Raw genomic sequence first — 14,205 nt, 5'->3', positions numbered from 1 at the left:
ATAAAGAAAAAAAAAAAAAGAAGAGGAGCCTCGATCGCGTTTTTGGTTTTCTTTATTACAGTGTGCAGATAGGAAGAAGCAGGATATGTATAATATCACGCCTAATTGCCTTTGCATCTGCGGTCTCGCTCAACCCCCCTTTCGTGAAGAAGAGTCATCCGCTCGTTCTTCAATGGTCTCCCCCCCTGACAGCTGTCTTTTATGCGTTGCTGGGAGTATTGAGTTCAGCCTGCCCAGAAACCTTGGCATCCTGCTCCTGCTTCTGCTGCTGGTCCAAAAGCTGCTGCTTCGCCTGGGCCTCGGCCTCCTGCATCTGAAGTCTCTGCACCTCGTCGCCCTTCATCCTTGTCCAGACATAATCCTGAGCAATCACACCCACAGCCAAACGAATACAATCCACCATCCGGTCCTCGACCCACTCGTTCTCCTCGTAGGGAATCAACAACCACTGAGCAGGCATGCTCTGTGAGCAGGACTCGAATTCAAGCTTGTGTGTGGGATCATGCAGGACCAAGACGAAGGAGATAAACGTATCCTTCTCCATGGCCTTAACGCTGGTGCTCTCTGACGCCGTAGCGTTGTATCCGTGACGCGGCACGCGACAGGGCTGGATGGCCATGAAGACTGGACAAGTCGATGCATTAGTATTCGGGTTCTTTGCTTCTGCTGTATGTTTCTCGGCATCGTAATGGGTCTTGACGAGATGCTCGATATTAGCCTTGGCGAGCTTGACGGCCTGTTCATAACCCTCACATGCATTGAGTTGTCGATCTTCCGGGGCAATGTCGTCTGAGGGGTTGGTGGTCCCGGCGCCCTGATGGACGATCACGTCGCCGCCGTCGGTTTGTTCCATGACTTTGGAAAAGGCTCTGTGGACGATGGCCTCGAGACCGACGTAGCCGACCATGTCGTGGGCCAGCCAGATCTCGACGACTTCGTGTTCGGCTATTGGGGGTGCGATCACATCAAGGACTGTGGTCATCGAGCTCAGGGTCAGGGATTTCAGGTCGTTGCCTAGAAGAGTGCATAGGTTAAGACACGAAGGTAAAGGTGCGAATTTAGTAAGGAGTGTGAAAGGATGTGAGCAATGATCGTGTGAACAATAAAAAAAAAAAAAAAAAAAAAAAAGCTCAAAGACGATGCAGGTAACAAATCCACGATAACAATGACGATTGTCAAAAGGATGTAGAAACACATACCAATCTTGCCAATGTTCTCAGCATTCACGAATCCCTTGACGCGCTCCTCAAGACTCTTCGTCGTCTGGCTCTCCATCGTCGCCTTGACTGAATGCTGCACGGCCGTCTGCGTCGTCTTCACCGCCTCAGACGCCGTCGACCACAAACTACCCAGCCATGAAGCTCTCGTGTCCACCTGTGCCTGTGCTGCTTGTTGCTGCTGGTGCTGGGCTGGTTGCTGCTGTTGCTGCTGTAGATACCTCGAAGGCAAGGCTGCGGACCCGTCGTACATCGACGGCTTTCCCTGAGACCCTGGTGGCGAGATAACCTTGGAGTCCGCAGTCGCTGCAGGCGTGGTGGCCGAAGAAGCCGACTGAGTGATTTCGTCTAAAAAGTCGAGTACGGATTGTTCGTCCTGTGCGCCCGAAGTGCCGGCACCGGCGGTGGTTTTGTCAAGCGAGGCTGTAGTACCGTCACCTGGGTTTGTGGAGGTGCTTGAGGTTGAGGGCGCGTCCGTGGGGGCGTTGTCAAGCGAGTCGAGAAACTGGAGCACGTCGTCCTTTGAAGAAGACATCTTTATTGTTGGTTCGGTCGGAGGTTTTCTGAGGAATGAGAAACGCGGGAGGGATGAAAAGGAAACGGAGGATGATGGCGACGAGTTGTGGGGGGGAATGTCAGCTATAAAAAAAAAAATCGTGTTCAGGCGACGACGGACGGTTGCCGTTCTTTAATTTGCATGCTCTGCAGTTGTAGAAGAAGGATGCCTTGCAATTGAGGGACGCGTGCAATTGGAGAGTCAAAGGATCTCCCTCCATTTATTTTTTTACGAGACAGTCTGTCATTCTAAGAACAACCCGTCTAGCTAAACATCTTGCTGTATGCAGCCTTCTCTTTCTTCTTAAAGGCAGCCTGCTTGGCGCTGATTGAGCTCAAAAGGCTCGTGAACGTGGCATCACCGGGTGCAATCTCCAGCCCGCGCTGGGCAACCTTCTTGGCGTCCTCGAACTCGCTCAATCCCAGGTATGCCTGGGCAAGTCGATATGTCACCTTCGCATGGTCTGGCTGAATCTCCAATGCCTATTTTATCAAAGAAATAGGAAAATAAAAAATGACGGCGTTAATTAATGTCCTCTCACTCACTGCTAGCTTGATCAGAACAAATACGAGTCCTCGAGATATAAACAGATTGGATCGTATACCTGCTGGCATGCCTCGGCCGCCTTTCCGTTCTCGTTCAACTTCAAGTATGCGGCTGCCAAGTTGGCCAACAAGGCGACTTGGAGAGGTGTTGCCTCCTGAAGCTGTTCCTCTGTTGCGCCATCCAAATCCTTCAGCGCATCGGCACCGTCCTTATATGCCTGGGCAGCAGGACCGTTCTCGCCACTCTTGAACGACGCATTTCCTTGATCCTTCTTCTTCTTGGCAAGAGCGAGCTTGGCGGTAGGGTTATCTGCGGACTGAAGATGGTTGATTGGTACAAAATGAATGGTTAGTCGTTAGGTGCACCGTCGTTTGAAATGGCTCTGGATTTCGAGTCCAAGATGGCTCCATAAGCGTTGACGTTACCTCCTGGAATCCAAGCAGTTCGACCTCGAACTTCAGTGTAGAATTGGCGGGGATCTTTGGTGGGCTTCCCTGTGCGCCGTAGGCTATATTGAAGTTATACAAACAATTGGTTAATATCAGATCTGTCCGAACCACTTGAAGTCGACAATTAAAATTGAGATCATTTACCGTATTCGGGGGAGCAGACGAGCTCGGCCAACTCTCCGATTTTCATGGTCTTGACACCCTCGTCCCATCCCTTGATAACTTGACCTATAACACGTAACACGGATCATAATGACAATAGAACCGGTTAGAATTGCTTGAATCGGGTTCGAGGTTCCTCAATTGACTCAATTGATCCGCAAAGAAGGGAGTATGCAAGTGCTTACCGACGCCAAGTTTGAAGTTGAAGGGCGAATTACGGTCGCGAGACGAGTCGAATTTGTCTCCGTTGTCGAAGAGGGTACCGACATAATGGACTAGCAATGCACGCGCAAAGAGGAAGGTTAGAGGAGAAAAGGAAAAATTGACGCGCTCAAGGTACACACATGCGTGGATGTAGAGATGTGTATGAGGATGGAGTCTGTTTACCATTGACATTCGAGTTCTTCATGGGAGATTCGCCAGAACCCTCGCGGAGGATCTTCTTCCAGAGACGGCCCTCGACAATGGGGATGTAGTCCTCGGGGATGGTCACGTCGGTCATGGTGGATGTGAGTGTTGAGTGCTGTAAAATGAAGGTGTCAAGATTAAGAGTTGTGGTTGATCTCCCTCGTCTCCTTTTCAAAGACCTAATTTCTTTCTGGAGTGTTCTTTTCGCACCCCCCGTGGGTCCTAGTTATCAAAAAAAAAAAATGTCCTTTTCGCACTCTCCGCGTCCAATGAAAGCGCATTATTGCCGTGGGGGGCAAAGCGCATTGTCTTCCTTCTTTGGAAAGGGTGTGGAGCAGAGATCCAAAAAAAGAATCCTAAACATGGAAACGAAGCAAAATAAGCGGCTGCACTGTGGCAACCGGGATCCAGACCCTGAACCATGGTATACCACGGTGCAGCCCCTGGGATTGCAGGAGATCTAGAAATAGACGCGATTTGTAGTGAAGCGATGATCACATTTTGGTGTGTACACCACCGCACACACCCGGATTCTGGATACACCTGCGAGTAGAGTACGCACCAAACTCAAAGTCATAGCTCCTCTGCATGTTTGGGCCCGCGGTCTCTCAGGCTTGGCCGCCTCAAAAGTTTGATGTATTGAGCAGTAATTTCGTTGGCTATCTTTTCATTAATAACTGTCGCTATGCTTGAAACTGAACATCCGTATTCAAGGAGAGATCGCTTGGGTTCATCGAGGAGCTTAGGACGCGTGAGTGATTGTACAAGGATGAAAGATAAGCGAGCTGGCCCTGAGCTCGTGAATATTCTTGTCATTAATCGTAAGCGCAACCTCGATGGCGTTCTTATTCATAGTGAGAAACGCGCTTTTTTTTTCCGGGAATTTGGAGAATTTGACAGGATACGACATAATAAGGCTGACTTATTGGTTATACGGCTCGCAGTACAATCAACTCTGTATAAGGGCAGTCTAGAGAACACGCACATCAAAGTTTTTATTTTGATACAAAATACCATGCCTCCCAAAGGAATAAAACGTACCACGATGACTATGTCGCAACACATTTTGCTATGCTATGCTATGCTTAAAAAAAAAAGAAAAAAAAAAAGCTGAGCTAGAGTTGACTTATGAGCAGCTCGCTGCATGGCTGGGGTGGACAGAGGGAATCAAGATATCCAAACTAGCGATCAGCAAGACGATCAAGAGGTCTAAGAAACTACTCAAAAATACGGATCGAGGCGGGAAGGACGCTAAACGGCAGAAAAGTGTCAAGTTCCCGTTGATGGAAGAGCTTTAATTACTTGGTTTGAGCTGTATCAGGATCGAATTCAGATGAAAGGACATTTTTTTTTCTCCAAGTCAAGAGAAAGCCTTTTCTCTAGGCACTTTACGGTCAAGAAGCACAGTTTCAATTATCTGAGGGCTGGCTGACATCGTTTAAAGAGCGCGGCAACATCCATGCCTACCGTGGGTTCGTGAATATGCAGACCCCTGAGGAGGCAGTCCCGAGGCTACGCGAGAGGCTTGACAGATATTCATGGAGGGATATTTATGGCCGAGATGGGTCTCTTCTATCGAATGCAGGTTGGACCAACCATGTCGCGTTGTATTAAAAATGGTCTCAGTCCAATGACGCATCTTCATGCTACCAGCACAAAACTCAACGACCCTTCTTTAGGATTTCAGATCGGCAACAACGCTCACACGAAAACTCACACGAACCCTCACCCGTACGAACCCTCGCATGGATCTTCACACATCCTAACCAGGTCTCTGACAGTCCTGCAAAAATGTGAGGATATGAGTGCTTTTCTTTACAATCGTCGGCCATAACATGAGAATCTGCATGTTCATTTATACATGTCAAAAAACAGACTTTATTAGCTTCTATGGCGCGTGAACCAAAAGTAAAGTTGGAAGCGAGAATCGAGCTATACAACAGCTCATTGGAGAAATCAATGCTTCTGCTGCACCCCTGTGTGGCGGCTCCGTCGGGCCTATGTATTGTGCAGCAACAAGGTGCCTTCATATCGGCCGCAATATGATACAACTCGAGAACCACACTACTCAGAGAGCCGTCTTCATGTACACTCAAGAGCTCGTGACTGCCTTGGTGAGCCATATTAGCAAAGGACTCAGTGGCGGTCCAGCAGGAGGGAATGCGACTATCGACGTGGGAAGGCGGCTGGTGAATGATAAAGAAATCCTGTCTATGTTTTCTGTATCACTGGGAGGGTATCGGTATGCTAAAATTCCTGGTGGTTTTGTACTGCTATCCGTCTTCCTGGAACAGAACGGGGTTATGCTCTTGTCGGACCGAAATGCTTTCATGGAGCGGGGTGATAAGTATATTGCAACGCAGGGTGATGTTGCGCATGCGTTGGCTAGACCGACTATTGATCAGATTACAGCATTAATACAATAAGCAGAGTGTTTAAATTGTATAAGGAACCCAATGTCAAGAACACCAAAAGTGAACATACTATAAAAAAGGGGAGCAATAGATACGAGTAGATTGAGTCTGCATGCGCGTACTGAAAAAAGGCATGCAATAGGCAGTCCGGGTCGATACCTGGTGGAAGTCGCCGTACAACAACATGGACAGTATCCTCAGATGGAGAGACGCGCTGACGGAACGGGTTGCTTTCGTTTCAGACCGCTGAGACTGACTGTAGAGTCTTCCTCATCATCAAAGACAAGGATCGAGACGAGCCAGATAGTGAGCGCAACGACATTCACGTTGCTAAACTCAACAGCTTTTCGGTCTTGACGCTCTTCTTGAGGAAATCTGGACTAAAAATGCCCTCGATGCGGATTGTGCCTCGACGAAACAGAAGAGTGACAGCAAGTCGGCCATGGCGAAGGAAGCGAGTGGGTGATTACAGGGACAGTTGGTTGAGGCTGCGTACGAGAAAACGGGGAGTGCGAGCGTGGGGGAAAACAGGTGGAGAGAATAAAAGGAATGTGAGAAGGAAATGATGGCGGAGACGCAAGTGTCACACAAAGATGGACCCTCACTTGCTGCCAAAAATAGTAACTTTGCTATTTTGAGTTTGGTGCGTGCCCCATCCACAGGGGTATTTGGAGTCCGGGTGTGTGGGTGTGTATGGTGGTGTGCTCAGGAATCCATAAACTCGTATAAAGGGACGACCCAGGGACCCCCTCTTTCACTTTGTACCACCGTTGTTTCCACGTTCTTTTCAAAGAATAAAAAAAAAATGAAAGCAAAGTGGGTCAGAAAGCTGCTCAGGCCCTCCTCACCCAAGTCCTCTTCTACTTCCACCGGACCATCCACTTATTCTTTGTCTCACCCATTACCGCAACCATTCCAGCCTCAGCTTCATTCTTTACCATCGCCTCCAATCTCACCTACTTCTCCAGTCAAGAAAAGGGCTATCTTTGGATTCTCTCACAGAAACGAATCCGTCCCCAAGCTCTTGACCATGGTCTTCAGTTCCATCAGCGAACATGATCCGTTCAGGCAACTTCGCCGTTCTCACAGCACGCTCAAACCGACTGCGCCTAATACAAGTCATACTGTCACCAAACATGAGCCTGCAGACACCAATATGGACAAGGAAATCGAGACCACCACCCTCTACTATTACCCACCAGATCCTACGGAAGAAATCTTCGAGGAGCCTCAGTGGAGGCATTCTCAACAACTTGATACGAAGGACATTCGACTTAGATCCAATAGCCTACCTTCATTCCCAACTCACACTCACCGAGCGCGTCCCAAACCCCGGCCCCATGAGATCACATCCTTACCTGAAAACTACGTGCAGTACTTGAAGCATCAGCAGGAACAGTATGAAGAAAATCAGCGTTTTTCACCTGCCCCTACTTTTCAACAGGGCAAGCAACAACGACATGGACTAGGCCGGTACGCGCGGCACTCGGGTGACACAATTGCGGCACTAAGGGCCTCGGCTGCGAGAATGTTTGATTCTGCATCTCGGCCAACCTCGCCATCACTCCCATGTTTGTCAACATTGCCTGCTAAAGGAAAACATTTGAAATTTCGTGATCATCCAAGCTGTCCCTTCAACACGCCGTGCGTCTCGGATTCTATTGGGCTACCGTCCATCCTGCATGCCCGAATTCACCATATCAACAGTCTCTCCCATGCGTTGAAGCAGCGTGTGGCGGATGACCCGAATTATGAACTGCTTTTAAAGGTTATGGATAGCCTCGACGGATCGGTCGAAGGCCTCTGCCAGAAGATCGGAACGACCATAGGTATTGCTCCTCAGCAGCACACAGGATCTCACTCAGGAACAGCGGCCATTAATGTCCAAGACATAGTATCATCCCCGCGCACTCCACCCACCTCCACTACAATGTCGCCAGTACCTTTGCGCCCGCGCCGGTCAAGCACAAGCGATATACCACCGTCGACACACAAAAGGGTTCTGAAATTGAGCTCTCGAAGATCCACAAGTGTGGGTGTGAGCAAAACGCAGCCTCCGCGGCTTTATCAAGCCAGTAGCAACGGTACCACAGCCTCATCGCCAATCACAGCAGGACCACCATCACGGAACAATAGATCTCGGCGTCCTTCCTGTTGCTCAACGTTGCCTCCGCCTCCGGTTCAGACACTACCCAGGGTACCATTGTGCAAGCGACCGTCTCTCCGATCGGTTTCTCTGCCTGCGGCTCCTATATTTTTTCAGCCCCCTTCTGGTCCACCGCCGCCTGTTCCTGTAGCACCCCCACAGACTGAACGATTACATCGCCTCCGATCCATGCAGCAAACCGCTTCAGCTGAGGAGCATAGACGTTCTGGGCATGACGGTGTCTGTCCCCTCGTCAGCCAGGTTGTGGATAGCCATGGCGAAACCGAACTGAAAACAGTGCCTCTGGTACTTCCACAGGACCCGGAAATGTTTAGCAGTGATAAACCAATCTCGTTGCTTCTGTAAAATCTCGTATCAGGACCTTCCTCATGCCTGACTCGAACGATCGCCATTTTTTTTTCTGTAGTATCCCTGACGCCGCCTGACAAGGCTCGCTTGTATGGAGTCAACACATATTCTCCTGCTTAGAAAAAAAAAAGAAAAAAAAAAGAAAAAAGAATCGGTTTTGAAAGGCAGTAGGGTACGGATACGGAGCCATCGTCCAAGGACGTGCTCGACTCGCATGACGCTCCACAGGGATGATTCATTCTAAACATTTAGTCCGCAAAAGAAAATCGTATCATCCTACTTGTAACCTACGTAGATCGGTGGCTACTTATAAATGATGAAACGAGATACTATGTTGCTTAAAGGACAGAGCCTTATTTCCAGAATTGAACGAATTATTTTAGTTCGACTCCATTAATTAAAAGCATAGGAGAAAAATCAGTATCCGGTGTGCAATATTTTCCTTTTCTTTAATATTTTTAGGGCCTTCAATGTTCAGCAATATAAAGTACTAGTCTCAAGGGGCGAGTGTAGGTTCTCAGCGTGGGGACCCAAGTAGTTTCGTAGTGCTGTAAGAGGTAGTAATCCAGGGGCATATCGTCGCAAATCCAAATGAACCTTCATCCTGAGGAATTCGGAGTGCGAAGGGTAATGGATAGAGGGAATTCAACAGTAAAAGTGACAAGAACGGTCCAGAGATTGATAAAAGCCAGTGGAGGTAAAGCGAAAATATAGAAAGCGTTAGCCTTGAGCAAGGGTCAGTCAGATTTGCCATGTTGTAGGCTGTGCTTTTGACGAGAAGAGGGGTTTTTTTTCATTGCTTTATGCCCAAAAAAAATATATCGAGGCTTTTGCTGACCAGTGGACCATCACTTGCGAGCATTGCTACATGGAGTAGGAGCTTCCTATGAATGAGTTATGATAAAGATGGCGATGGTATTGGCATAGACTGCTGGCAAGATAGACGGCAGTACTGGCGGAGGCGAGAATACTTTCGTGTTCCGCCATTTCTCTAAAACAATTATGGTATTTTCTGTCAAGTGCGAGTTCTACATGTGTCTCATGTATGCCTGAATGGTGACGAGGATCATATGCGAAATTAGCGCTGCAAGATGAAGAATTCGACATGAGGATGTACATGGTAGTGCAGGTAGGGCGTCAGAGGAGAACGAGCCCCTGTCTGGTGGTAGAACTCGGGCGTGCGTACATGCGAGAGAATAAGGTTCCCAGGCGGTGTGTTTTAGAAGTGGTGTGGGAAATACGCTGGGATGGACATGTTTCCCGCCTCCTTGGCGGCACACACAAGAAATGAGGGTGGGAGTGTCCGGCGAACACAGCGTTTCAAGGTGAAGCGGCAAGAGAGCAACACCCTGCAGCTGCTGTGCTGTGGCACAAAGCGACAGAAATAGACACATAGATACATCAGACATCAGACATCAAACACAGGGGCAAAATATATTTTGTGCCTGTGTCGCATGTGCGAGGACGGAGAGGGGGGCGGCAAGCGCACCTCTTCGTAATCAAAGCACAGCAGGCATCTTGATGCCGAAAACGGGGTCCATTACCCCCACGCAGCGTTGCTAACGACGCGATGTAGGGGGGTGCCTGCCTTGGCCTTCCACAGGCACCACGGATCTTTCCTTGATAAAGAGGGGCCCTGTGCGTTTCCCCAAACTCTTTTTTTTCTTTTCAGTTTTCTATTTTCCTAGACAGCCGCACTTTCTTTTCTATCTACGTTAACCTTAACACTCCATCAGCATGACTCGACACGCCCCATTCTTCAATCAGACACGGTCTACACTCTCCTGCATCTACACACTTCTCTTTATATCTGCCGCATGTGCCCAGCAGTTCCAACCAGATGTCACTCTTGGACCCTCTAGCGCCTTCGTCGACGGTAAAGCCCTCTATATCCTCGGAGGAGACTCCCAGAGTCTCTCTCAGAACTCACAAGCGTTTATGATCGATCTCTCGGTGTCTTGGGGTACGAGCAATCCCGCTTTCACGAAACTACCAGACGGGCCCGAGGCCTCGTCCTCACCAAGTGCTATTTCTCGCGATGGCAAGAAATGGTATAACCTGGTAAACGGTACTAGCCACGTCTACGATATCAAATCCGGAAACTGGACCCAGAGCACAGCTCCTATACAGAAAGACAAGGAGAGCAAACCCAAGGCGAAGGGTGGTCCATCCACAGTTGGTCTTGCGGCGGTATCAAACCCAGACACTGGCGATATCTATATCCCCTTTGGGTACGATGGATCCATGGGGCGGACCAAGTCTTTCTCCATGCTCACGGTGAACCTGACGAACGAGACCTATGACCATGACGACAAGTACTCTAGTAAAACGCCACAGCGGTTCTACTCCGTGGCCTGGAGCTCACCTCTACAAAGCCTGGTCTACATCGACGAAAGCGGACTCTACAGCTACAACATCACGACCAAGGAACGGGTAGTCCTGCCCAAGAAGGAAGCCCCTAAGCCGCGCAGCGAAGCATGTCTGCTGTCGGTCAATGGCGGCTCGAGAATGGTCCTCTTTGGTGGCATTGCCGAAAAGACTGTCCAGAAGGACATTTGGGTCCTGGACACCCTCAGCTTCAAATGGATTCGAGGCCCAGATGTTGCTGACGGGGATGAGCGTACAAGAGCCGCATGCGGTGTTTCGAATGACTACATTATCGTATGGGGCGGTGCCAACAAGCAAGGCCAGATCTCGAACTCGACCCTGGTCTACGACCTGCGCAACGGAACGTGGACTACGGACTACGTTGCTCTGTCCACAAACACCACCAGCCCTACTGTCGCGCCCACGCCCACGCCTACGCCTACGCCTACCCCAACTTCTTCCAACATGACCATCTCGGTTACCGCTTCCCCCACTGCAAATACCACCACAACCACCCTCACCACTGCCATCACGCCCACGGACTCCATCTCCCCCACACTCCCTTTCAAAGAGACCTCAACCTCAATTCAGTCTCCATCCGGCTCAGTCTCGACATCCACATCCGTCCCAGCTGAATCGACGAGTGGCCCCGACCGATCCACGCATGTGGCAAGGATCGCGGTTGGCTCCGTCGTCGGTGCGCTGTGTTTTGCGGTGGTAGCGCTCGGGCTTGTTTACAGGAGGCGGTGCCGGCTCGCGAAGGAGAAGCTTATGAAGGATGAGGATCCTTTCGCACCGAACGCTCGGTTGGACGAAGGGACGCCCGTGCGCGAGTTCTTCCGCAAGCCGCGGTAGACCAGGGACATTTATGAACGATTTTTTTTTTTAAAAAAAAAAAATCCAAGTGTAGCGATTGTTATGTAATCAAACCTCAAAAAAGAATGAAATAAACCAAGATAATGAAGAAAATCAGAGAAGGACGACGAGGAGCACTGCATTGTAGCCGGTTTAATCGTTAGCAGGCTCTTGGACTGAGGCTACTTGACCATGAGGCATCCATATGCATCGCATCCATCAGTGGAATATCTTTCGGTGACAGTACGCTGAAACGCGGACTCAAGAGGTGTGGAGGGCAGATAATGAAGCGGGACATGGTGCGTCCATGCTTGCAGGGGAGCAGCAATGACATACAAGTGCATGAAGGGGCGTTGGTGGGAATGTAGACAAAGAGGGGTAGCGCAAAGTCTAAATTTCGACTAGGGGATATATTTCAAACACAGGGGGGGCGAAATAAAGAGGCGGACCGTGCGGACCACAGATGAAGGTTTGTTCAGGCCGAATAAACACCCGCAAGCGCTGTATGGGTAAGCAATCTAGAGCGGGCAGCAGTGGATCGAAATGGAGGCAGACAGCCCCGTTATGTAATGCAATAGGTCCACGGCAGTGGGTCTAGCGCGGGTCTCGTCCGACACTCAAACAGCACTAAATCGGTTATCGAAAAATGACCCGCGCAAATTGTCCCCTCGTCCCCACCATCCATCCATGGGTTGCACACACAAAAGAATAAAACGGTCTCTAATGCGGATCTCCCTTCTTTCCTCATTCATGTCCCTCTGCTTCTCTCATCCCTAACGCACTTCTTCCTGTCGTCCCCTTGTAAATACCCAAGAGACCTACCTCCATCCTTCACACACACACACACACACACACACCCTCCTCACTGTCGACATGGCTCGGCACACCCGCTCCTTGACTTCCACAGTCCACCTGCTTTCCCATATTTCCACACTCCTCCTCATCGTCTCTTCCCTCACCTCACCAGCCCACGCCCAGTCTTTTCAACCAGCTGTGCAGACCGGCTCCTCCTCGGCCTTTGTTGAAGGCCAAGTCCTTTACATTCTAGGCGGAACTCCCCCCTCAGGAATCCTATACGGCACCCCCACAACCACACAAGCTTTCTCCATCGACCTCTCCGTTCCCTGGAACGCCAGCAGCCCCGTCTACAAAAAACTCTCCGATGGACCCAGCACCTGGTCCCGCCCTAGCACTCTTTCTTCCGACAACAAGAATTGGTTCAACCTCGTTAACGGCACCGGTTATGTCTACAACGTCGACTCTGCTGCATGGAGCACTGTAATCCCGAGCAACAATAACATCAACACTGCATACGGACTTTCTGCGGTCACAGATCCCAGTACGGGGTTGATCTATATCCCTGGAGGATACCTCGCTTCGAAGGGCGATCCTACTATGCTGAAGATCGATCTGACAAAGAAGAGCACCGAGAGTGTGGCGATGAGTGACCTCTTTGGGGATTACACTGCTGCATGGAGCGCATCGGCCAATAGCCTAATCCTCTACACGGAGTCGGCCGACCCCCTGAACACCTATAACCCCTCAAAGGGCTGGAGCCATATCTCTCCCAAGGGCGACGTCCCAGCCCCACGAACCGACGCCTGCTTCATCCCCGCCTACGGTGGCAAGAAGATGGTCCTCTTTGGCGGGTACTCCAGAGCTCAGCAGGCGAGTCTTAACGATGTCTACGTCCTGGATGTGGGCAGCATGAGGTGGACACGCGGACCGGACGCCCCCGCCACCGCAAAACGTGATGCCTCCGCATGCGGGTTCTCGAGCGACTATCTCGTGGCGTGGGGAGGCGCTGTGACGGGTTCGGACCAGGGTACGCTCTCGGGTGGCACGGTGCTCGTGTACGACGTCAAGAATATGGCCTGGTCGGATGGATACGATTCTACGGGTTCGCCTTCGAATCCGGATGACCCAAGGAGGAAGGCGGCGGTGATTGGAGGAAGTGTGTTGGGTGTGTTGACACTGATCGTCTTGGTCCTTGGAGGGGTCTATCTGTACAAGACCAAGTGGCAGCGGGAGCCGAGGACCGGGGGGGAGAAGAACCCCGGCAAGAAGGGGTTCTTTTCGTCGATCCTATCAAAGCACTCAGGGCAGAAGCCCAGGCGGGAGATGAGCTCAAAGGACACTTATTATGTTTGAGAGGCAAAAAAAGTGGTGAAATGTCTTTCTACAGAGCTCCTTGGGGAAAGGGGGAGGAAGGGAGGAGAGGGGTTTTTTTTTGCTTTGTATATTCTATAGACTCGACTCTTTGTTCATCATGATCTCCCTTTGCATATCAATTTCTTCACGGTAATCCCTTAGCTTCGCGAACCCGAAATCAAATGTACAATATACCAACTGCATCGTAATAATTCACGTAGAGTCCTCGTCAGAAAGTCGCGGCCCAATATATTTTTAAATTGGCTTCTCAGTTCAATGAATAAGGTTGAATTTTAACGTACAAATAGACAATGTCCCATCTCTTCGCCACCATCAACTACATTTAACTTCATCCGCCTTGACCACACCAGTACATATGCCTAATATCATCGAGCGCGTTGACGCGCCAATTGTTAAAGGAGTTTACACGTGCCATTGAAACTGCTTGATGTCTGGAACTCAACCATGTTCTTCTTCGCGGATCAAATGTGCTTGCAGAACGCGCAATTGTGCTCCATGAACAATTGTTGATTAGGCTGACTTATTGCACGTTCAGCAAATTTCT

The 14,205-nt window shown here is 50.0% G+C and overlaps 5 protein-coding genes across 5 annotated transcripts; 3 read left to right on the top strand and 2 right to left on the bottom strand.

Annotated features, from left to right (window-relative positions):
* Nucleotides 1–34: 34 nt before the first annotated feature.
* Nucleotides 35–1,829, bottom strand: BC939DRAFT_408765 (maintenance of telomere capping protein 1). The gene is made up of 2 exons (XM_051552890.1): nucleotides 1,200–1,829; nucleotides 35–1,014 (listed from the first exon to the last, which is right to left on the bottom strand). The coding sequence occupies exons 1-2, from the start codon at nucleotides 1,750–1,752 to the stop codon at nucleotides 200–202; spliced, it is 1,368 nt and encodes a 455-aa protein (XP_051414408.1). The 5' UTR covers nucleotides 1,753–1,829; the 3' UTR covers nucleotides 35–199.
* Nucleotides 1,830–1,953: 124 nt separating this feature from the next.
* On the bottom strand, nucleotides 1,954–3,540 carry BC939DRAFT_444643 (uncharacterized protein). The gene is made up of 6 exons (XM_051554714.1): nucleotides 3,318–3,540; nucleotides 3,116–3,205; nucleotides 2,913–2,996; nucleotides 2,745–2,827; nucleotides 2,378–2,635; nucleotides 1,954–2,255 (listed from the first exon to the last, which is right to left on the bottom strand). The coding sequence occupies exons 1-6, from the start codon at nucleotides 3,430–3,432 to the stop codon at nucleotides 2,037–2,039; spliced, it is 849 nt and encodes a 282-aa protein (XP_051414407.1). The 5' UTR covers nucleotides 3,433–3,540; the 3' UTR covers nucleotides 1,954–2,036.
* Nucleotides 3,541–6,557: 3,017 nt separating this feature from the next.
* Nucleotides 6,558–8,264, top strand: BC939DRAFT_501111 (uncharacterized protein; the record flags this gene model as incomplete). Its single annotated transcript, XM_051560120.1, has 1 exon — nucleotides 6,558–8,264. The coding sequence occupies one exon, from the start codon at nucleotides 6,558–6,560 to the stop codon at nucleotides 8,262–8,264; it is 1,707 nt and encodes a 568-aa protein (XP_051414406.1).
* A 1,628-nt stretch (nucleotides 8,265–9,892) lies between these two features.
* On the top strand, nucleotides 9,893–11,587 carry BC939DRAFT_444640 (uncharacterized protein). The gene has a single exon (XM_051554713.1). The coding sequence runs from the start codon at nucleotides 10,005–10,007 to the stop codon at nucleotides 11,487–11,489; it is 1,485 nt and encodes a 494-aa protein (XP_051414405.1). The 5' UTR covers nucleotides 9,893–10,004; the 3' UTR covers nucleotides 11,490–11,587.
* Nucleotides 11,588–12,105: 518 nt separating this feature from the next.
* BC939DRAFT_444639 (uncharacterized protein) lies at nucleotides 12,106–13,961 on the top strand. The gene has a single exon (XM_051554712.1). It carries the CDS (start codon nucleotides 12,363–12,365, stop codon nucleotides 13,638–13,640), a length of 1,278 nt encoding a protein of 425 aa, XP_051414404.1. The 5' UTR covers nucleotides 12,106–12,362; the 3' UTR covers nucleotides 13,641–13,961.
* Nucleotides 13,962–14,205: the final 244 nt, after the last annotated feature.

The sequence above is a fragment of the Gamsiella multidivaricata genome (genome assembly GCF_025024155.1).
Source record: "Gamsiella multidivaricata strain RSA 2152 chromosome Unknown BC939scaffold_17, whole genome shotgun sequence".
Lineage (NCBI taxonomy): Eukaryota > Fungi > Mortierellomycota > Mortierellomycetes > Mortierellales > Mortierellaceae > Gamsiella > Gamsiella multidivaricata.
The sequence above is the reverse complement of the archived record's forward strand: the minus strand, read 5'-3'. Positions and strand labels throughout refer to the sequence as shown.

What these genes read in the sequence shown, in the direction of transcription:
- BC939DRAFT_444640 (XM_051554713.1), top strand. Translation starts at nt 10,005, where the DNA reads ATGACTCGACACGCCCCATTCTTCAATCAGACACGGTCTACACTCTCC.
- BC939DRAFT_444639 (XM_051554712.1), top strand. Translation starts at nt 12,363, where the DNA reads ATGGCTCGGCACACCCGCTCCTTGACTTCCACAGTCCACCTGCTTTCC.
- BC939DRAFT_408765 (XM_051552890.1), bottom strand. Translation starts at nt 1,752, where the DNA reads ATGTCTTCTTCAAAGGACGACGTGCTCCAGTTTCTCGACTCGCTTGAC. An exon ending in TGAGAACATTGGCAAGATTG is followed by an intron (nt 1,015 to 1,199) that starts GTATGTGTTTCT and finishes GCACTCTTCTAG; the next exon opens with GCAACGACCTGAAATCCCTG.
- BC939DRAFT_444643 (XM_051554714.1), bottom strand. Translation starts at nt 3,432, where the DNA reads ATGACCGACGTGACCATCCCCGAGGACTACATCCCCATTGTCGAGGGC. An exon ending in GAAGAACTCGAATGTCAATG is followed by an intron (nt 3,206 to 3,317) that starts GTAAACAGACTC and finishes GTGCATTGCTAG; the next exon opens with TCCATTATGTCGGTACCCTC. An exon ending in CGTCTGCTCCCCCGAATACG is followed by an intron (nt 2,828 to 2,912) that starts GTAAATGATCTC and finishes ACTTCAATATAG; the next exon opens with CCTACGGCGCACAGGGAAGC.